The 23039-nt window shown below is 46.5% G+C and overlaps 1 protein-coding gene across 1 annotated transcript in view; it reads left to right on the top strand.

Moving 5' to 3' along the window:
* The window catches only part of LOC311102870 (latent-transforming growth factor beta-binding protein 2-like), a gene marked incomplete at its 5' end in the record, with an annotated part of 178549 nt that overhangs the window by 65398 nt on the left and 90112 nt on the right, over positions 1 to 23039 (top strand). Inside the window, 5 exons of the mRNA XM_084144321.1 lie at positions 10346 to 10560; positions 11524 to 11700; positions 19603 to 19806; positions 20843 to 21066; positions 22648 to 22750. Of these exons, the coding sequence (XP_084000447.1) occupies positions 10346 to 10560; positions 11524 to 11700; positions 19603 to 19806; positions 20843 to 21066; positions 22648 to 22750 (923 nt within the window). The remainder of the gene's footprint in view (positions 1 to 10345; positions 10561 to 11523; positions 11701 to 19602; positions 19807 to 20842; positions 21067 to 22647; positions 22751 to 23039) is intronic.

The following is a 23039-nucleotide window of genomic DNA, read 5'->3' as shown; positions in this document are numbered from 1 at the left end:
CAGAGCCTTCTGCCAGACAGGATCAGCCAGAGCCTTCCGCCAGCCAGGATCCGCCAGAGCCGTCCAGCCAGGATCCGCCAGAGCCGTCCAGCCAGGATCCGCCAGAGCCGTCCAGCCAGGATCCGCCAGAGCCAGCCAGCCAGGATCCGCCATTCAGTCCGGTGCTGCCCCTCAGTCAGGTACTGTCCCTTAGCCCGGTGCTGCTCCTTAGTCCGGTGCTGCCCCTTAGTCCGGTGCTGCCCCTTAGTCCGGTGCTGCCCCTTAGTCCGGTGCTGCCCCTTAGTCCGGTGCTGCCCCTTAGTCCGGTGCCGCCCCTTAATCCAGTGGGGTTTAGTTGGGGGGTGGTCATGTGGAAGGGGCTACGGAAGCGGAAAGTGACTAAGGTGGGGTGGGGACCACGACCTGGACCAGAACCGCCACCATGGACAGACGCCCACCCAGACCCTCCCCTAGACTGTATGCTGGTGCGCCCGGAGTGCGCACCTTTAGGGGGGGGTACTGTGACACTCTGGCTCCATGGACTTTATGATTGAGCCAGGGTTGTTCATTTTCTTTGTTTGGGTGTATTTCTATGTTGGGGATTTCTGGTTGTGCATTTCTATGTTTGGGTTAATTGTTCTTTATTAGTCATATGACTCCCAATCGGAGGTAACGAGTGTCAGCTGTCGGCTCGTTATCTCTGATTGGGAGCCATATTTATACTGTGTGGTTTCACCTGGGTTTTGTGGGTTTTTGTTTCCTTGATCCTGTTTAGTCAGTGTCAGATTTGGACTTCACTTTCGTCATTTTTGGTTTGTTGTTTTTATCGTGGTTTCTTTAATTAAATAAAGTCTACGATGTTCGCTCAACACGCTGCGCTTTGGTCTGCTCCTTTTGACGATCGTGACACATTTATTGACTGATCTCAAAAGTGTTGGCTTACAAAAGCAAAATAAGTTATCACAGTAAAAATAATCAAGGGTGTTCTTTCACATTCCTCAACACTGCATAAACAATATGCATTTCCATAAACAAATGAAATATCAGCTGAAAATACAGCATCTTGGTATTTGTTCAGATTGCAGGATCAACAAGAGCTTTTACCACATTTACAACATTTCAATGGTAGTGCAGCCAAATAATGTTTAAGAGTAAAATAGAAATCCACACTTACACAATAAATAGTAACAGCATGGCAATAACAAGTAGACAAATTGTTGAGAGAAGTGGATCAGTGTTGCCAAGTCCGCTTATTATAAGCGACTTTGGGCTTGTTTTTCTGTGAAGTCGCTTACAAATATTGGTAGTCGCGGGTCACGTTTTTTTTGGGCTTGTTTCTAAAGTGTAGTTGCTTATTTGGGCTTGTTCCCAGCTCCATAGTAAGTTGTCAAGCAGTCTTGCCTGTTCCCTCTGTCCCTCCCCTTTCCCCATACACACAGGAGACAGCAGAGTTTTTTCCCACCCACATCCTGCTTCTAATTGGCTCTGACCCAGATGGCAACGAGTACTAGCCAATCAGAGGCAGAGCAGGTCAATCTGTTATTTTCTGTTTAGGAAAACGTCAGTGAGTGACGTTTAAATGAAAATACGTGCTATCAGCACAAGCACCAGCTGTGTCTGTGTAGAAACGTCCGTGGTCTCGTCAGATTGGATAGCTACGAAGTTCGCCGACTTCACCTCCTCCACAATATGTTCCCTCATGACCGCTAGCATACACTCCAGTAGCTCGTTTTGAATGGTCTTTGATGTGCCCTTGAAAACTTTAGCATTTTTAAGATGGTCATCAAACACCTCATCTAATTGTGCCACAAAGTTGACAAGTCCAAGAAAAATACCAGGGTTGGTGGAGCCCTCAGTTTCATCTTTGCCTCGCAAAGCTAACTCAAACACTCCGCAAAACTTCACACACTGGATTAGCCGGCTGAGGATGTGGCGGTTCTTGCTAACCTCATCATTGTGGCGGCGGACAGCTAGCCTGTATCCCTCATCCAGTTGAGTGGCAATGTTCACTCTCCCCAAAGCAGACAATCTCAAACAGCTATCCATGTGGGTCTTTGACAGCTCATGTTTCTTAATCTTTTCTGAAAGATGGTGCATGTCCGTTACACCAGTCGCTGTCCAAGCGGTGCTGTCTGCCGTGCCGCCTTCAGGGTGAAAGAGTAAGCAGGGGTAGCAGAAGACTGCATTAGCTACATCGCAGCCTGCTAGCCAGGTTTTTCGTTCGTACCAATTTTTGGAAAATCCTCGGGTGTAGGACTTTCCCCCTTTAGTAGAAACCTGTTGAATTATTAAATTTGGTCTGGGAGGTCCTAATTGTTTCGTTGCCAATTTATCTTGATTTGTTCGCCGACAAAAAGGAACTTCTTTCAAAGAGACAATCGAGTTGCACTGAACGCTAGCCATCTTGACAGTAGTACGTGAATTGATTGACGCTGCTACCCGCTCTTTTCTTAGTTACGTTCATGGTTATGTTACGTATGACGAAAGCGCGTAAGTGCAAGCCCTCCCGGAACCCATAGAGATTGTATTGAAAGCTCTGATATTTGAAAAAAAAAGATTTTACATGAGAGTCTATGAGAGACTTCTGGGGCGATTTTCAACCTGACTGAAATCGCCCCAAAAGGGGTGGGGCCATTTGAAGCACGACTTTAGCCTGATTGGACATTTAGTGGCAGATCAGACGTCTAGATTAGAACACTGATAACTACTGTTGCCGTGATATAATCGATTAGAAAAAAAATCCCTTCCTTTTCCCGTTTGGCAGTGCGTCGCCCATATCGCCCTAATGAACACACCGCCCCTGCCCACGCTACAGAAGGATTTATCGGTCCCATTTTACATTACATTTTACATTTTAGTCATTTAGCAGACGCTCTTAACCAGAGCGACTTACAGGAGCAATTAGGGTTAAGTGCCTTGCTCAAGGGCACATTAACGTCATTTAGCAGACGCTCTTAGCCAGAGCGACTCACAAATTGGTGCGTTCACCCTATAGCCAGTGGGATAACCACTTTACAATTTGGGGGGGGGGGGGGGGTTAGAAGGAATACTTTATCCTATCCCAGGTATTCCTTAAAGAGGTGGGGTTTCAAATGTCTCCGGAAGGTGGTGAGTGACTCCGCTGTCCTGGCGTCGTGAGGGAGCTTGTTCCACCATTGGGGTGCCAGAGCAGCGAACAGTTTTGACTGGGCTGAGCGGGAGCTGTGCTTCCGCAGAGGAAGGGGAGCCAGCAGGCCAGAGGTGGATGAACGCAATGTCCTCGTTTGGGTGTAGGGACTGATCAGAGCCTGAAGGTACAGAGGTGCCGTTCCCCTCACTGCTCCATAGGCAAGCACCATGGTCTTGTAGCGGATGCGAGCTTCAACTGGAAGCCAGTGGAGCCAGTGGAGTCCCCTAATAAGGTATTGTAAAGGCCCAGTGCACTACTTTTGTGATACATGTTTTGGTTCTAAATATACAGTGGGGAGAACAAGTATTTGATACACTGCCGATTTTGTAGGTTTTCCTACTTACAAAGCATGTAGAGGTCTGTAATTTTTATCATAGGTACACTTCAACTGTGAGAGACAGAATCTAAAACAAAAATCCAGAAAATCACATTGTATGATTTTTAAGTAATTCATTTTGCATTTTATTTTATTGAACTTAATATTTGGTACAGAAATCTTTGTTTGCAATTACAGAGATCATACATTTCCTGTAGGTCTTGACCAGGTTTGCACACACTGCAGCAGGGATTTTGGCCCACTCCTCCATACCGACCTTCTCCAGATCCTTCAGGTTTCGGGGCTGTCGCTGGGCAATACGAACTTTCAGCTCCCTCCAAAGATTTTCCATTGGGTTCAGGTCTGGAGACTGGCTAGGCCACTCCAGGACCTTGAGATGCTTCTTAGGGAGCCACTCCTTAGTTGCCCTGGCTGTGTGTTTCGGGTCGTTGTCATGCTGGAAGACCCAGCCACGACCCATCTTCAATGCTCTTACTGAGGGAAGGAGGTTGTTGGCCAAGATCTCGCGATACATGGCCCCATCCATCCTCCCCTCAATACGGTGCAGTCGTCCTGTCCCCTTTGCAGAAAAGCATCCCCAAAGAATGATGTTTCCACCTCCATGTTTCCACCTCCATGCACGGTTGGGATGGTGTTCTTGGGGTTGTACTCATCCTTCTTCTTCCTCCAAACACAGCGAGTGAAGTTTAGACCAAAAAGCTCTATTTTTGTCTCATCAGACCACATGACCTTCTCCCATTCCTCCTCTGGATCATCCAGATGGTCATTGGCAAACTTCAGACGGGCCTGGACGTGCGCTGGCTTGAGCAGGGGGACCTTGCGTGCGCTGCAGGATTTTAATCCATGACGGCGTAGTGTGTTACTAATGGTTTTCTTTGAGACTGTGGTCCCAGCTCTCTTCAGGTCATTGACCAGGTCCTGCCGTGTAGTTCTGGGCTGATCCCTCACCTTCCTCATGATCATTGATGCCCCACGAGGTGAGATCTTGCATGGAGCCCCAGACCGAGGGTGATTGACCGTCATCTTGAACTTCTTCCATTTTCTAATAATTGCGCCAACAGTTGTTGCCTTCTCACCAAGCTGCTTGCCTATTGTCCTGTAGCCCATCCCAGCCTTATGCAGTTCTACAATTTTATCCCTGATGTCCTTACACAGCTCTCTGGTCTTGGCCATTGTGGAGAGGTTGGAGTCTGTTTGATTGAGTGTGTGGACAGGTGTCTTTTATACAGGTAAGGAGTTCAAACAGGTGCAGTTAATACAGGTAATGAGTGGAGAAAAGGAGGGCTTCTTAAAGAAAAACTAACAGGTCTGTGAGAGCCGGAATTCTTACTGGTTAGTAGGTGATCAAATACTTATGTCATGCAATAAAATGCAAATTAATTATTTAAAAATCATACAATGTGATTTTCTGGATTTTTGTTTTAGATTCCGTCTCTCACAGTTGAAGTGTACCTATGATAAAAATTACAGACCGCTACATGCTTTGTAAATAGGAAAACCTGCAAAATTGGGTTCTCCCCACTGTATATACAGTACCAGTCAAATGTGTGGACACACCTACTCATTCCAGGCTTATCCTTTATTTTTTTACTATTTTCTACATTGTAGAATATAAGTGAAGACATCAAAACTGTGAAATAACACATGGAATCATGTAGTAACCATAAAAGTGTTAAACAAATCAAAATATATTTGAGATTTGAGATTCTTCAAAGGAGCCACCCTTTCCCTTGATGACAGCTTTGCACACTCTTGGCATTCTTTCAACCAGCTTCATGAGGTAGTCACCTGGAATGCATTTCAATTAACAGGTGTACCTTGTTAAAAGTTAATTTGTGGAATTTCTTTCCTTCTTAATGCGTTTGAGCCAATCAGTTTTGTTGTGACAAGGTAGGGGTGGTATACAGAAGATAGCCCTATTTGGTAAAAGACCAAGTCCATATTATGGCAAGAGCAGCTCAAATAAGCAAAGAGAAACGACAGTCCATCATTACTTTAAGACATGAAGGTCAGTCAAATCCGGAATATTTCAAGAACTTTGAAAGTTTCTTCAAGTGCAGTCGCAAAAACCATCAAGCGCTATGATGAAACTGGCTCTCATGAGGACCGCCACAGGAAAGGAAGACCCAGAGTTACCTCAGCTGCAGAGGATAAGTTCATTAGAGTTACCAGCGTCAGATTGCAACCCAAATAAACGCTTCATAGAGTTCAAGTAATAGAAACATATCAACATCAACTGTTCAGAGGGGACTGTGTGAATCAGGTCTTGATGGTCAAATTGCTGCAAAAAAAAAACACTACTAAAGGACACCAATAAGAAGAAGAGACCTGCTTAGGCCAAGAAACACAAGCAATGGACATTAGACCGGTGGAAATCTGTCCTTTGGTCTGAGGAGTCTGAGATTTTTGGTTCCAACTGCCGTGTCTTTGTGAGACACATATTAGATGAATGGATGATCTCCGCATGTGTGGTTCCCACCGTGAAGCATGGAGGAGGAGGTGTGATGGTGTGGGGGTGCTTTGCTGGTGACACTGTCTGTGATTTATTTAGAATTCAAGGCACACTTAACCGGCATGGCTACCACAGCATTCTGCAGCGATACGCTATCCCATCTGGTTTGCGCTTAGTGGGACTATCATTTGTTTTTCAACAGGACAATGACCCAACACACCTCCAGGCTGTGTAAGGGCTATTTGACCAAGAAGGAGAGTGATGAAGTTCTGTATCAGATGACCTGGCCTCCATAATCACCCGACCTCAACCATATTGAGATGGTTTGGGATGAGTTGGACTGCAGAGTGAAGGAAAAGCAGCCAACAAGTGCTCAGCATATGTGGGAACTCCTTCAAGACTGTTGGAAAACCATTCCAGGTGAAGCTGGTTGAGAGAATGCCAAGAGTGTGCAAAGCTGGCATCAAGGGAAAGGGTGGCTACTTTAAAGAATCTCAAATCTCAAATATATTTTGATTTGTTTACCACTTTTTTGGTTAATACATGATTCCATATGTGTTATTTCATAGTTTTGATGTCTTCACTATTATTCTACATTGTAGAAAATAGTAAAAATAAAGAAAAACCCTTGAATGAGTAGGTGTGTCCAAACGTTTGACTGGTACTGTATATATATGTATTTTATTTTATTTATTATAGATTTTTCAAGGGGCGCTGCAGCACCCTCAGCATCCCTACTTCCCGCGACTATGATAGTGATAGTGCATGCGATGCAACAACAGCCCAAGTGCTGGAAAGAAGGTGTTCGCGAGGAATGTCCAGAATATTTTGGTGTCTCATTCGTTTCGCCGGCGAAGACAGTTGTGCCTGGATCCATGTTGGATCTAATATCCCTAGCGAGTTGATGCTGTTAATTTCTTCTTGTCTGCTTGATTTACAGCCGGGTCTCGTTAGATTTAACAGAGCAAAGCATCAAGGTATTGTGTTTTCATTTGTTATTGTGCCTGGGGTTGGACATCGAGTCTACTGTGCGCAGTTGTGTAGGATAGACTATTGTGCAACACCCAATGCTATTCCTATGAATTATTCTGGATATAATGAGAACAAATTACATAGCCTAGTGTGGCTATTCACAATATGATCTGGTAATGAAATAACATGACAAATACATTATGTTTACATGTTAGACCTGCAATTTTAAAACAATACAAGGGGCTTGATGTAGCCTACTTGAACTTAAATTTGGCGCTCAGAAAGTCCTGGAATAGGCCTACCTTGAAAATCAGACATTTCCTAAATTTGGTCCTTGAAAAGTCCTTGTAATTGTTATAGCCAATTTATAAGTTCTCCTGCTCCCTTGTAATTATCCGTGATTTCATTTCTGATCAGTTTTTGTGAGAGATGTGACCCCTTTTGTTTGTTTCCCGCCGCTTCAACTGAAGGGTGTTGCGCTACTCTGTTGCGGTAAAACCACGTGCAGTTATTATGAGGACGACAACATCTAATGTTGGCTTCAACTTGGCTTTCCGTACAAAGCCTTCCATTAAGAAGGGAACCTGGTTTTTGGTCACTTTCTCATTATAAAAACAGCGATGGTGAGATTCGGTACAGCCTTCTGTCATTTAGGTTAGTATTGTGGAGTAACTAAAATGTTGTTGATCCATCCTCCTAACACAGCAATTGAACTGTAACTGTTTTAAAGTCACCTTTAGCCTCATAGTGAAATTCTTGAGCGGTTTCCTTCCTCTCCGGCAACTAAGTTAGGAAGGATGGATGTATCTTTGTAGTGACTGGGTGTATTTATACAGTGAGGGAAAAAAGTATTTGATCCCCTGCTGATTTTGTATGTTTGCCCACTGACAAAGAAATGATCAGTCTATAATTGTAATGGTAGTTTTGTTTGAACAATGAAAGACAGAATAACAACAAAAAAATCCAGAAAAACGCATGTCAAAAATGTTATAAATTGATTTGCATTTTCACAAAAGAACTATCAATCTCCCTCAGCCTGGGGCTCCATGCAAGATCTCACCTTGTGGAGTTGCAATGATCATGAGAACGGTGAAGAATCAGCCCAGAACTACACGGGAGGATCTTGTCAATGATCTCAAGGCAGCTGGGACCATAGTCACCATGAAAACAATTGGTGACACACTACGCCGTGAAGGACTGAAATCCTACAGCACCCGCAAGGTCCCCCTGCTCAAGAAAGCACATATATATGTCCGTCTGAAGTTTGCCAATGAACATCTGAATGATTCAGAGGAGAACTGGATGAAAGTGTTGTGGTCAGATGAGACCAAAATGGAGCTCTTTGGCATCAACTCATCTCGTTTGGAGGAGGAGGAAGGCTGCCTATGACCCCAAGAACACCATCCCCACCGTCAAACATGGAGGTGGAAACATTATGCTTTGGGGGTGTTTTTCTGCTAAGGGGACAGGACAACTTCACCACATCAAAGGGACGATGGACGGGGCCATGTACCGTCAAATCTTGGGTGAGAACCTCCTTCTCTCAGCCAGGGCATTGAAAATGGGTCGTGGATGGGTATTCCAGCATGACAATGACCCAAAACACACGGCCAAGGCAACAAAGGAGTGGCTCAAGAAGAAGCACATTAAGGTCCTGGAGTGGCCTAGTGTCACGATCGTTGAGAGACGGGTCAGACCAAGGTGCAGCGTGGTATGCGTACATGTTTATTAAGATGAATAAACACTTGACAAAATAACAAGTCCTATGGGCTATACACACAACAAGCCTAACAGGAACACAAACAAGATCCCACAACTAAGGTAGGCAACATGGCTGCCTAAGTATGATCACCAATCAGAGACAACGATCGACAGCTGCCTCTGATTGGGAACCACACCCTGCCAACATAGAAATACCATGACATAGAATGTCCACATAGAAATTCCCACACATAGATATCCACACCCTGACTAAACCAACTAGCCAACTCTATGTCATGGCGTGACACCTAGCCAGTCTCCAGACCTTAATCCCATAGAAAATCTGTGGAGGGAGCTGAAGGTTCGAGTTGCCAAACATCAGCCTCGAAACCTTAATGACTTGGAGAAGATCTGCAAAGAGGAGTGGGACAAAATCCCTCCTGAGATGTGTGCAAACCTGGTGGCCAACTACAAGAAACATCTGACCTCTGTGATTGCCAACAAGGGTTTTGCCACCAAGGACTAAGTCATGTTTTGCAGAGGTGTCAAATACTTATTTCCCTCATTAAAATGTAAATCAATTTCTAACATTTTTGACATGCGTCTTTCTGGATTTTTTTTGTTGTTATTCTGTCCCTCACTGTTCAAATAAACATACCATTAAAATTATAGACTGATAATTTCTTTGTCAGTGGGCAAACGTACAAAATCAGCAGGGGATCAAATACTTTTTTCCCTCACTGTACACCATCCAATAGGTGCCCTTTTTGCGAGGCATTGGAAAACCTCCCTGGTCTTTGTGGTTGAATCTGTGTTTGAAAGTCACTGCTCGACTGAGGGACCTTACAGATAATTGAATGTGTGGGTACAGAGATGAGGTAGTCATTAAAAAATCATGTTAAACACTATTATTGCACACCGAGTGAGTCCATGCAACTTATTATGTGACTTGTTAAGCACATTTTTACTCCTGAACTTATTTAGGCTTGCCATAACAAAGGGGTTGAATACTTATTGTCTTAAGCCATTTCAGCTTTTCATTTTTTATTAATTTATAAACATTTCAGCAACAGAAAAAAATCCACTTTGACATTACGGGGTATTGTGTGTAGGCTAGTGAGACAACAACATTTGGAAAAAGTCACGGGGTGTGAATACTTTCTGAAGGCACTGTATTTGTCAGGAAATGTACATAGTGAACTCGTACACATTGTAAATACTTAAATAAAATGCACTATTTCAGAACGTGACCTACTGCTTGCATGTCAATATCAGACTGGGAAGAATTGACGTTCGCGATCTTCCCCTATCTGCAAGTGTAGCCAATGACATAACACAAACCAATAGAAATACATAAACATTAAATACATATTTCTGCAGTGGCAAGATGAAACATAACCAACCCTGTTACACACATGCTGCCCTGACTTACAACAGATGTGAGTAAGTGGATCACTATAGGGCCTAAGTACGATATGATATTCTTGATTCAATTATATAAAAAAAAACATATGGAATCTCATCTATAAAATAAACTAAGTAATGCTATGACCTAAGACAGACATAATGCTATGTTTGTCTTTCACACTCTCTCAGACATGTGGTGTTATGTTTAATATGTTGACCATGTGTAAGTGGATTATACGCTGATTTTCTGTATGTTGTTGGTGTATGTTTAGTGACTGGTGTTGAAGGAGAGGTTTATAGGATCTGGTGTCGTCTGTCTCGTTACCAGGACCCAAGTGAGGCGAGGACCAGCCAATTCATCGTCTCCCCAGCAGACTGGGACGTCTCGCACCGTCAAGCGATACCCATCGTCCACTGGCCCCATCACCTCCAACGCCCTGCCCAATGGGAACGGACATGACATTGGGAATGGCAATGGACACTCAAGTAACGGCCACAGACCCACCTCCAATGGCCACACCAACAATGCAGTGGCGCCAGCAGGTAATGACCAGAAGAAAAGTTTCACCCGGGATGATACAACTGTTACCCTGCTTTATAAAAAAACAAACAAAAAAAATACATTTATGACACACACAATGAGTTTCTGTCTTCACTGAACATAACATTAGATTTGGGGAACAAAGTGTTGTTGGCTCTGTCCCAGGCTCCTCTCTTCTCCCTTTCTCCCTCCGCCCTCCCTCCCTCCCTCCCTCCCTCCCTCCCCTCCCTCCCCTCCCTCCCTGTGGTTTTCATCACACGACCGACAGACGTTTGATATCCCAGCCGTGTGCCTGGGGGGTTAGCCGTCTCCACTCTCTGCTCTGGAGCGTCTGCAATGTGCAGACACAGGACAGCCCTGCTCCCTCCCTGAAGACCCAGAGAGGGAGTAGGGAGGAGGGGGAAGGCACCATGGTCCTCACTGTCACCTTGGCTCCATGACAGCCCACACCCGACAGAAACCTCCCCCCACCACGAGAAACCTCCAGAAACAAAACCTTTTAATGACCTACTCCTCTCCCCTACAACCCTCTCAGAACAGAACAGAACAGTGCCCTCTGTAAAGCTGTCTGCTGTCCATGTTTCTCTTGTTTTTCCATCCTACCAGGGCAACGGGTGTTGAACAGCTTCCCACCATAACACAAGGTTTACTCACACATCTAGAACACCTTATCCCAAAGATAAAGTCTTGGAGGCCAGCCCCCATGCTTAACTGGATTCTCCCCCCCTCCACAGGCCTGCCTAGTGACACATCCTCCTTTCAGCTGCACCGTGCCATAGCCCAGGCGCTGGCACACACACACACGTCCAAACAAACTCACACTCATATAAACCTCCCCTTCTGCTGGGCTGGCTAGGCAGCAGGTCCAGGGATTGTGTCTGTCTGTGGCCCGTTAAGGATGCAGCTCTTCTCCAGTGCAGCGCTGCTCCTGTTCACCCAGGTCTCTGTGTGTCTTTGTGCTCCAGGGGCCAACCTCACCTCCAACCTGGACCGCATCAAGATCGTCTTCACCCCCATGGTGTGTCGGAGGGTGTGCAGCGGCGGCCGCTGCTACAACAGCTGTAAGAAGGGTGACACCACCACCGTCTACAGTGAGAACCAGCAGCAGCACCAGCCGCCCAAGACCCAGGGCTTCAGACTCTGTGAGTGTTTCCCCTTTTCAAATCTCCTTCTCCTTCTCTCGCTCCACTCCTCTCTCTTCCTATGCTGTCTGAATGTAGTCCAGGGGTGAGAGGGGGAACGAGGGGGAAAGAGGGGCTCCTGATAGATAAACCCATTCCCACTGTGGAGCTGTCAACACTGAATACCAGGCAGGCGGGGAGAGAGAGGTGACAGAGTGGGAGAGATTATATACCTGGGAGCAGTGTGAAAGAGAGAGACAGGGTGGAGGGAGGGAGGGAGGGAGGGAGGGAGGGAGGGAGGAGAGAGAGAGAGAGAAGAGAGAGAGAGAGAGAGAGAGAGAGAGAGAGAGAGAGAGAGAGAGAGAGAGAGAGAGAGAGAGAGAGAGAGAGAGAGAGAGAGAGAGAGAGAGAGAGAGAGAGAGAGAGAGAGAGAGAGAGAGAGAGAGAAGAGAGAGAGAGAGAGAGAGAGAGAGAAGAGAGAGAGAGAGAGAGAGAGAGAGAGAGAGAGAGAGAGGAGGCAGATTAAGAGCAGGTCTCCCTCCCTTCGTGTTGCAGGGCTTAGTGGAGGCTAACCACACACGTGGAAGCGCCGCTCTCACGCTCCCAACAGTTAGCCCGGTCTCTTTGTGGTTTACATCTTGCTCTCAGCTCCACGGTTAACCATTTAACGTGCTCACTGGGAGAGGGGGAGAGAAAGAAAGACAGAGAAAGAGAAAGGGAGAGAGAAAGAGAGGGAGTAGCAGCGTGAATAGGAATTTATAGGGATTACATTAAAGCTGCTATTTATCCGTGGGCTTTGCTACAAACTCACACAGGAAAGTAGTCTCCCTCCCTGCCTCTCCATGTGGGGGGAGAACAATAACCAATACTGGGGGCCTGGCCCTTTTTCCCTAATGTTCCCCTCAGCCCCTACCACACAGCTAAGGCTCACAGTAATCACTCAAATTGATTATAAGTGAAGGGCGCCCATACCACACACACACACACACGAACACACACTGCAGCCGCCCCACACTTAACACACTAAGCTCCTCATGGGAGGAACTGGCTGAGTTATGAATAGATAAACAGGTTGTTTTGCAGATTTATGCTCCCATTAATAGGTTTTTGGAAAATGTAAAGCTACTCCAAACGCAATGGCTTGGCAGAGTCGTTGCACAACAATGCATTCCTGGCACTTCTGGGTGATCCTGAGAAGTAGTTTGTTTTTATGCTCGATTTTATTTTAAAGAAATCTCGGATCATTAAAACATCTGTAAAAAGACTCCGTTAAAGGAAATTGCTCGACATTCAAGCTGGCATTTTCAAATCAAATCAAATGTATTGGTCACATACACATGGTTAGCAGATGTTATTGCGAGTGTAGCGAAGTCCTTGTGCTTCTAGTTCCGACAGTGCAGTAATATCTATCAAGTAATATCTAACAGTTCCGCAACAAATATCTAATACACACAAATCTAAGTAAAGGAATGGAATAAGAATATATAAATATATGGATGAGCAATGTCATTGTTAGAGCGGCATAGGCTAAGATGCAATAGATAGTATAGAATACAGTATATACATATGAGACGAGTAATGCAAGATATGTAAACATTATTAGTGGCCAGTGATTTTCAAGTCTGTATGTAAGCAGCAGCTCCTCTGTGCTAGTGATGGCTGTTTAACAGTCTGATGGCCTTGAGATAGAAGCTGTTTTTCAGTCTCTCAGTCCCAGCTTTGATGCACCTCTACTGACCTCGCCTTCTGGATGATAGCGGGTTGAACAGGCAGTGGCTCGGGTGGTAGTTGTCCTTGATGATCTTTTTGGCCTTCCTGTGACATCGGGTGCTGTAGGTGTCCTGGAGGGCAGGTAGTTTGCCCCCGGTGATGCGTTGTGCAGACCGCACCACCCTCTGGAGAGCCCTGCGGTTGTGGGCGGTGCAGTTGCCGTACCAGGCGGTGATACAGCCCAACAGGATGCTCTCAATTGTGCATCTGTAAAAGTTTGTGAGGGTTTTAGGTGACAGGCCAAATTTCTTCAGCCTCCTGAGGTTGAAGAGACGCTGTTGCGCGTTCTTCACCACACTGTCTGTGTGGGTGGACCATTTCAGTTTGTCAGTGATATGTACGCCGAGGAACTTAAACCTTTCCACCTTCTCCACTGCTGTCCCGTCGATGTGGATAGGGGGTACTCCCTCTGCTATTTCCTGAAGTCCACGATCATCTCCTTTGTTTTGTTGACGTTGAGTGAGAGGTTATTTTCCTGACACCACACTCCGAGAGCCCTCACCTCCTCCCTGTATGCTGTCTCATCGTTGTTGGTAATCAAGCCTACTACTGTTGTGTCGTCTGCAAACTTGATGATTGAGTTGGAGGCATGCATGGCTACGCAGTCATGGGTGAACAGGGAGTACAGGAGGGGGCTGAGCACACACCCTTGTGGGGCCCCAGTGTTGAGGATCAGTGAAGTGGAGATGTTGTTTCCTACCTTCACCACCTGGGGGCAGGAAGTCCAGCACCCAATTGCACAGGGTGGGGTCGAGACCCAGGACATCAAGCTTAATGATGAGCTTGGAGGGTACTATGGTGTTGAATGCTGAGCTATAGTCAATTTTGTTGTTGCTGAAGTGCGTGTTCCTCCTCAAGGAATGTCAAGTAGACAGCAAACAGCTATGTCATGTTGTTGTTATGTTCCCAATGTGGGGCAGTAAAACTGGGTGGATAACATCGTTCCACTGTTGGGCTACCTGGATTCACAACATTGAACAGTTATTCTAAACCCTGACATTACTGAGACAAGACACTTAGAGAAGCCCTTTAACAATGCATGTTAAAGACAGATGGGGGTGGTGCTGGGGATGTGTGAGTGTGTGTCACGGGCATGAATTGTATTTTCCTGTATGTCTGGTGTCTGAATAGATGTGTGTAAAGGTAGGTAGAGGGTGGATGAGAGAGAAGTTCAGGTTGTTGTCTAGGAATAATTCCTGCCCCATGCTGAGGTGGGTTAGGGCGAAGCTGAGGCGAGGCTGAGACTGAGGCCAAGGCTGAGACAACAGTCTGAGGCGAGGCTGAGACTGAGGCTGAGGCTTAGGCCGTCCAGTGCTGTGCAGGGCTGTTCCCCAGATTGGGAGGAGTTAATGGCCCTTTGTAGCTGATCATTTAGCCAGCATGTGTAATCACAGGGGGGCTTCCTGTGGGCCTGAACACTGGCTCCATGTCCCCCTCTTTCTCCACCACTCTCTTTCCTTCTCTCTCTTTTTCTCTATATTTCTCTCTCTCTCTCTCTCTCTCTCTCTCTCTCTCTCTCTCTCTCTCTCTCTCTCTCTCTCTCGCTCGCTCGCTCGCTCGCTCTCTCGCTCTCTCTCTCGCTCTCTTTCTCTCTCTCCACCACTTTCTTTCTAGCCAGACTGTTGTGCCTTAGCCCTCCCTGCCTTGCTCACATCCTGAGTCTGTCTGTCTGTCTGTCTGTCTCTGTCTGTCTGTATGTTTGTCTCTGTCTGTTTGTGTCTGTGTCTGTCTGTGTGTGACAGGGGTTATAGCGCCACAACATGATTGGGTCCAAAGCCTTTAACGGCATGTTGCCACAGCTACAACTCTCTTTCATCTGCTGTTTTAGAGACCTGCCTCATCACAGGGGTCAGGACAGCGGCGTCCAAATATGCAGAATAAAAAAAGGCATCGATATTTTATCTTTTTTGCCCTTAGAAGATTCCCTTTTATTGTGCCAGGCTGTTATCCATTTTCCATTTTCCAGGCTTTGAAGTTTGAGTGAGTTGAGGTTAAGGTTTGAGCTTCTCTGTAGATCCTGGTATGGAGCAGGTATGTAGGACACTGGCACCTCTGCCAAGAGATAAGCAGAATGAAAAGGCTGTGAAAGCAACCTGTCAAACACCAGCTGCTTCTCCTTCTAGAGGAACCCGTCATCACTGCTGGAAGATTGCAGGGCGTAAATCAAACTATATGCAAAGACAGTGTCAGGTAGGATTCAATAGTCTTATATCCTCAAGAACCAATTGCCTTGCTCCTTTAAAATTATATCCAAGCTGTTATTTTGGTATGTGAGTTGTCTTTTCTCTTGCATTCTAGTGTTTCCCCTATATGAATTTAGCAGTGGCGCACCGCCGCTGCTAAATCGTGGCTGCCACTGCAATTAAAAATTAATAACATACATACGGTGCCTTCAGAAAGTATTCACATGCCTTGACTTTTTCCACATTTTGTTGTGTTACAGCCTGAATTTAAAATGGATTAAATGTATAAAATGGATTACATTCACTGATCTACACACAATACCCCCTAATGTATTTTTCCCTAAATGAAAAGCTGAAATGTCTTGAGTAAATAAGTAATAAACCCCTTTGTTATGGCAAGCCTAAATAAGTACCACTCTCCATATTTTTAAGCATAGTGGTGGCTGCATCATGTTATGGGTATCCTTGTAATTGTTAAGAACTGGGGAGTTTTCAGGATAAAAAATAAACAGAATGGAGCTAAGCACAGGCAAAATCATAGAGGAAACTAAAACCTGGTTCAGACCAGACACTGGGAGATGAATTCACATTTCAGCAGTGTCACGCCCTGGCTCTGGGGACACTTGTATGTTGAGCCAGGGTGTGAGTTTCATTTGTTTCTAGTAGTTGTATTTCTAGGTTGGCCAGAGTGGTTCCCAATCAGAGGCAACGAGTGTCAGCTGTTGCTGGTTGTCTCTGATTGGGACCATATTTAGACAAGCTGTTTTCCCACAGTGGTTGTGGGATCTTGTTCTAGTTGGTTTGTGTTAGACCGTGGACTGTCACGTTATCGTTTTGTTGTTTTGGTCGTGTAATCATTATTTAATAAATATGTTCGCATTCCACGCTGCGCCTTGGTCCTCTGTTCCCGACGATCGTGACAGAAGATCCCACCAGAACTGGACCAAGCAGCGGGTCCAGGAGCCATCGCCAGGGAAATCTCTGGCGGATATCCAGCGCCTCCTCGACTGGGTCAAGCCGGGTGAGCAAGAGAGGGGCTTGACGTGGAAGCAGAAGGGCGAAAGGCTGGCGAAAAGTATGGAGACCTGGTCCACGGGTAGGAGAGAAGCCCAGAAATTTTTTAGGGGGGGCTAACGCCGTGGATGACGGGGCAGCAGGAGACCGCGATAGAGCGGCCCAGCGGGTTGGCAGAGGAGGCCGCCAGGTTACGGGGGCCACTGGTCAAAGAGGGGAAGGAAGGTGTAGAGGCACGGCGAGAGGTACTGGGGTGTGTTACCAGTCCGGTCCGGCCCGTTCCAGATCCCTGCGTAGGGCCAGTGGTGTGTGTCCCCAGTACGGTCCGGTCTGTTCCTGCTCCCCGCAGCAAGCCAATGGTGCGCGTCGCCAGCCCGGCCCGTCCTGTTCCTGCTCCCCGCACCAAGCCAATGGTGCGCGTCGCCAGCTCGGCCCGGCCTGTTCCTGCTCCCCGCACCAAGCCAATGGTGCGCGTCGCCAGCCCGGCCCGTCCTGTTCCTGCTCCCCGCACCAAGCCAATGGTGCGCGTCGCCAGCTCGGCCCGGCCTGTTCCTGCTCCCCGCACCAAGCCAATGGTGCGTGTCGCCAGCCCGGCCCGTCCTGTTCCTGCTCCCCGCACCAAGCCAATGGTGCGCGTCGCCAGCTCGGCCCGGCCTGTTCCTGCTCCCCGCACCAAGCCTATGGTGCGCGTCGCCAGCCCGGCCCGGCCTGTTCCTGCTCCCCGCTCCAGGCCAATGGTGCGCGTCGCCAGCCCGGTCCGGTCCGCTCCTGCTCCCCACACCAAGCCAGTGGTGTGCGTCGTCAGTCCGGCACGGCCCGTGCCTGTTCCACCGGTGCCTGGTCCGGCACCGGTCAGCTGCTTCACGCCGGAGCTAGAGCAATCCGCTCCGCCAGACCGGACCAGGGGTACTTTGGGGGGTTGGAGAGGGAGTGGGGATCAGGTCCGGAGCCGGATCCGCCGCCAAGGCGGAGTGCCCACCCGGTCCCTCCCCTGTGGTATTTAGTTGGCGCGGTCGGAGTCCGCGCCTTTAGGGGGGGGTACTGTCACGCCCTGGCTCTGGGGACACTTGTATGTTGAGCCAGGGTGTGAGTTTCATTTGTTTCTAGTAGTTGTATTTCTAGGTTGGCCAGAGTGGTTCCCAATCAGAGGCAACGAGTGTCAGCTGTTGCTGGTTGTCTCTGATTGGGAACCATATTTAGACAAGCTGTTTTCCCACAGTGGTTGTGGGATCTTGTTCTAGTTGGTTTGTGTTAGACCGTGGACTGTCACGTTATCGTTTTGTTGTTTTGGTCGTGTAATCACTAAATAAAGAGTATGTTCATCTTCAACGCTGCGCCTTGGTCCTCCTCTGTTCCCGACGGTCGTGACAAGCAGGACAATAACCTAAAACACAAGGCCAAATCTACACTGGAGTTGCTTACCAAGAAGACAGTGAATGTTCCTGAGTAGCCGAGTTACAGTTTTGACTGAAATCTACTTGAAAATCTATGGCAAGACCTGAAAATGGTTGTCTAGCAATGATCAACAAGCAATTTGACAGAGCTTAAAGAATTTAGAAAATAATAATGGGCAAATGTTGCACAATCCAGGTGTGGAAAGCTCTTAGAGACTTACACAGAAAGACTCACAGCTGGAATCGCTGCCAAAGGTGCTTCTACAAAGTATTGACTCAGGGGTGTGAATACTTATGTAAATTAGATATTTCTGTATTTCATTTTCAATAAATTTGCAAACATTTCTAAAAACATGTTGTCATTATGGGGTATTATTTAAATAATTTGTCAGCCATAGTCATTGCACGTCTCGCAAGACGCATGTATCTCTCGGCAACTTAATTGGCAGCTCGCTGCAATAATCTGAATAAATGTGTTGTGCAAGTTGATTTTCTCAGTCAGCTGAATGCGCCACTTAATTAGTTAATAGAACCGTGGTTACGTAAGTAACCTTCGATATCCACTATTAGCTGCTGGGACAAATGGAGTGGTAATATTAATAAGAATTTGGCTATAGCTTTTGAACAATTGAAGCTATTAGTGAATATAACTACATTCCTGAATGCCAATACTTTCAGGATCACGTCCATCTACGGCGCACACAAACTGTGCAGGACTCGTTAGAATGGAGGGTGATGAATCTGAATGACTGGGGGAAATTAATTGATTAAAGCATACTTCCTTCAAAAAGCATATACTTCCTTCAGACTGAAATTTGACATTACCTGATTTGACATATCTTTGTGCTATAACTTTTATTGAGATAATGGCAATAAGGCCAGATTCAAAAGATTAAATAAATACTTTTTACACATTCGTTTCTGTGATATCCCCAAGTGTCCTACAGTAGAGAATGAAATAGCTTGATCGTCCATGCTAATAGTGTCTTAAATATCATATCTGAATCTATTTGATATCATGTATGAATCAATTTAAATTTGTGACACCCCAACCCCCCTTATTAGTGATATGTCATCATGCTAAATTCATACCAGCTTTATTTCTGCCTGCTTGAACAGCAAATAGCTCAGATACACATGAAAACATTAAATGACCCCGGGAATCGATAGAACATCGCTCAAAGATGTACAAAAACGATATAACATTCAAAATGGGTGAATCTTCCCTTTAATAGGGAGGGGTTATATTAGAAGTGTGTTTTACCTCAGGGTGAAGTTGGAACTTCATAAACCCATGTCAAATGAGGTTTCTGCTAGTGAATGTGGTGATGGTTATGTGAACATTACATTATAGAAAAGTAGTTGTCCACATGAAGTCTCAGTCCACACTACCTATTAGAACTATCCCTCCTGCTTCTCATTATGTGTATGGACCCCAGCATATGAGGACACATAAATCAACTTAATTCAATCTGGCGGTTCCTTACACTAACAAACCTCCCTCTCTGGTAATGACCTTGGTCTCTTTTCCTTCCTCCCTCCCCCCTCTCTCTCCCCTGCAGTCTTCTGTCAGATCCCCTGTCTGAATGGCGGGCGCTGCATTGGCAGGGACCAGTGCTGGTGCCCAACAAACTCCACGGGGAAGTTCTGCCACCTCCCGGCCCCCCCTCCTGCCAGACCCACCCCCAGCCGGAAGGACGGCAGCCTGGCCGGACGCAACTCCTCCTCCCACTCCATGTACACCCTGCCGCTGTCCAATCAACAAGGTGATCCCCTAGCCGTCTGTCTAGCTCGATGGGACACAGGGACACAGTCTCTGGCCAGGTCCCCAGGGCCTTCCCCAGCCAGGCCTCCTGTAGACATACTGTTTCCTCCAGTTCTGCTGATTTTACTGCAGTCTTTTATCCATCTGATTCATCATGCCCTCTCAACTGTTCTGGTTTTGTTTGAACTAACTCAGGTTTATTTGTTGACGTGCAACGGCCAAGTTAGTAACTCTGCTGAACTCTACCTTCGTGAACCAGCAGTGAAAGTCAGAATGGGTTCTCAGTATAATATGTAATGGGGTGTTTTTTTGGAGTTCCCCATATTGTTCATACAGTGCTCCGTCTTATCAACAGAAGACCCTATAGTGCATTAGAAACAGAGCATGACCTAACCAGTTCCATGAAGAGCAGCTAAAATAAGCAGCATTAAAGCAACATTCCCCTCTTTCCTGGCTTCTCTTTGGCCTGCTGTAATTAGAAGCAGAAGATCTCTCTTCAGAGTCTCACTTAGATCCTTTGAATTCCATTCAACATTTTTTCCAGCCCTCACTGACTTTATAACGCTAATCTAATGACAGACCACATGTGTGTATTGTTACATCACAGGGCAAGCATCCGCCTGTCTGTCTGTCTGTCTGTCTGTGTTGAGAGAGTCACTACAAGGCCATGGTAAAGTCATGTGCTCTCTCTCTCTCTATACAAAAGAGAATATTCTCAATATTGCAACAGTTCTGCAACTCCTCCAACCTGTCTTGGGTCATAAACATGTAATAATTGAATTCAAATTTAGTGTGTTTTAAGGACCCTTTCGTTTGTACTGTATCTCCATATGTTAAGACCTGACTTGGGCCTTACAGCCTTCTCGGAACACCCTTTGAGAAGCATTACATTTCAGGTTTCACTGCAATGTCAGGTCCAGGACTATTCATCATGTTCTTTACCATGTCCAGACAGATTGGGCTCAAGGTGTTTCTGCTGAATGTGGTAGTAGAGTGTTGCCTGACTGACTGTGCTGTGCGCTCTGTGTCCTGTCCAGCCTCTCTACACCCGTCCCTGGTGAATGTCCACATCCAGCACCCCCACGAGGCTGAGGTGCAGATCCACCAGGTAGCCCGGGTCAAGCCTGGCCAGAGACCCCCCGTGGCTGAGGGGGCTCATTCTGTACAGCAGCGCTCCCAACCTGGCAACGGGCACACCAGACCACACAACCGGCAGAACGGATACGTGGGGAGGTGCTTCCAAGAGACCGTTGATGGACAGGTACGGTACGGTGCTCTGAGTATGATGCTTTGAGTGGCATACACTGAACACAGTACATTATAGTAGATGATGATCCTAGCAGACTACTGCAGGATGTTTGCCTAGTCTTTTGGGGTGGAGACCAGGTTTGGCTTCCGTGTGTCTTACCGTCCGTCCGGCAGGGCAGCATTCATACCTTCCCTCCTCTGTCTGTCTGATAGTAGGTGTCTGGGACAGGAAGTCTGTCTGTGGCTCTGAATTATACTGCAGCCAGGATTTATAAGCTATCAACACATTGATCATCTCGTGTTCCCCTCCCAACACACACAGACGTGTTATGAGTTAGGCCTGAGGTGAGAGGCTGAAATCCACCCCACGTCTCAAACACAGGGCGAACTGCTACACCCACAGTGTATCTCCTTCACACACGCACGCACACACACCACGCTCTCTATCTCATCTCTCTCTCACACACGCTCTCTATCTCATCTCTCTCTCACACACACTCTCTATCTCATCTCTCACACACAGAGAGCAAAGAGCAGTGGTGGTGGTTGGAGGAACCAGTGGAGGTAGAAATCTGAAGACAGGCTCATTGGAATGGCTGGAATGCAATGTATGGAAAGGGATCAAACACATGGAAACCATGTGTTTGCGATACCGTTCCATTCCAGCCATTCCAATGAGCCGTTCCTCAGATTTCTACCTCCACTGGTAACGAGAGCTCCTTATCGGAGGTTCTGTACAGGCAGCATCTGTTTGGCTGTGAGAGATGCTGTTATTCCCCCTGCCTTGTGTGTCCAACCCTAACAGTAGAGTGTCCTCTGTAGAGCTGCTGCCAGCCCAGTGTTAGGCTATGTGTTATCGGCTGCTTGACACGCAGAGCAGAGGAAGAGTATGTTTGTGCTGGAGGGGATCTCTCATGCCATTTCTTCATGCTGCGGTTGAAAAGAACCTGCAGTCAGATTCATGTCTCTCATTGGTTTAAAAAAAAATCAAAAAATCTCTGTTTGGTCCATGAGGTACCATTTGCTAGGCAGAATTCAGTGATGTTTGATAATAATCTCTCCACAATTAGCCAAGTTCCTTAACGAGCCAAGAGCAGCAGCAGCAGAGCTATTCCTGGTACAGCCTGTTTATGTCCACTGCTGCGGCCTAACCAGTCTCAGATGTGTTCTGTTCAGCTCGCACTGTCCTCATTCAGATGAGAAGACTCACAAACTTCTACACACCCACACATAAACACACACACACTCACACATAGTCCAATTAAACACACACACACACACACACACACATACAGTCTGATTAAACGCACACACACACACACACACACACACACACACAAATACAGACACACACACACCCACACACACACACACACACAGGTGTACACACACACAAACATACACACACACAAACACAAACATACACACACACACACACACACACACACACACACAGAGGTGTACACACACACACACACATTCAGTTTATAAAGTCAGGTTAAACAACATGCTGTCAGAGTGGAAAAGGGAAGGTGTCGGTGATCTGTCCTGTGTTGTGTGAGTGTGTTGAGATGTGTGGGTGTTGTCATTGTAGTGTGGGAAGCCTCTTCCTGGCCTGACCAAACAGGATGACTGCTGTGGAAGTGTGGGAGCCTCATGGGGCCTGAACAAGTGCACAGAGTGTCCAACCAAACCAGGTGAGTCCCCTTTACCATCACATACTGAACACACTGAACCAGTGAACCCAGATCCTCCAGTGCTTTTCCTTGTGTTATATCTGTTATGTTATGATGTGTTAATTTGGCTAAACAATGTATTTTACGTCAATTATGAACACAATTTATCTCTGATATTAACAGTCAATCCCTTTAACAGGGGGTGATAATGCAGAATGATTACTGACTTTTGTATCCTAGATTAGAAGGATCGTGCCTCGACTATTGGGATCACTTGTCGTCTCATTGTAAAATTAAGTTGTTTTCGCTT

The sequence above is a fragment of the Coregonus lavaretus genome (genome assembly GCF_964263955.1).
Source record: "Coregonus lavaretus genome assembly, chromosome: 27".
NCBI classification, from domain to species: domain Eukaryota; kingdom Metazoa; phylum Chordata; class Actinopteri; order Salmoniformes; family Salmonidae; genus Coregonus; species Coregonus lavaretus.
This window is presented reverse-complemented; position numbering and strand designations above follow the sequence as displayed.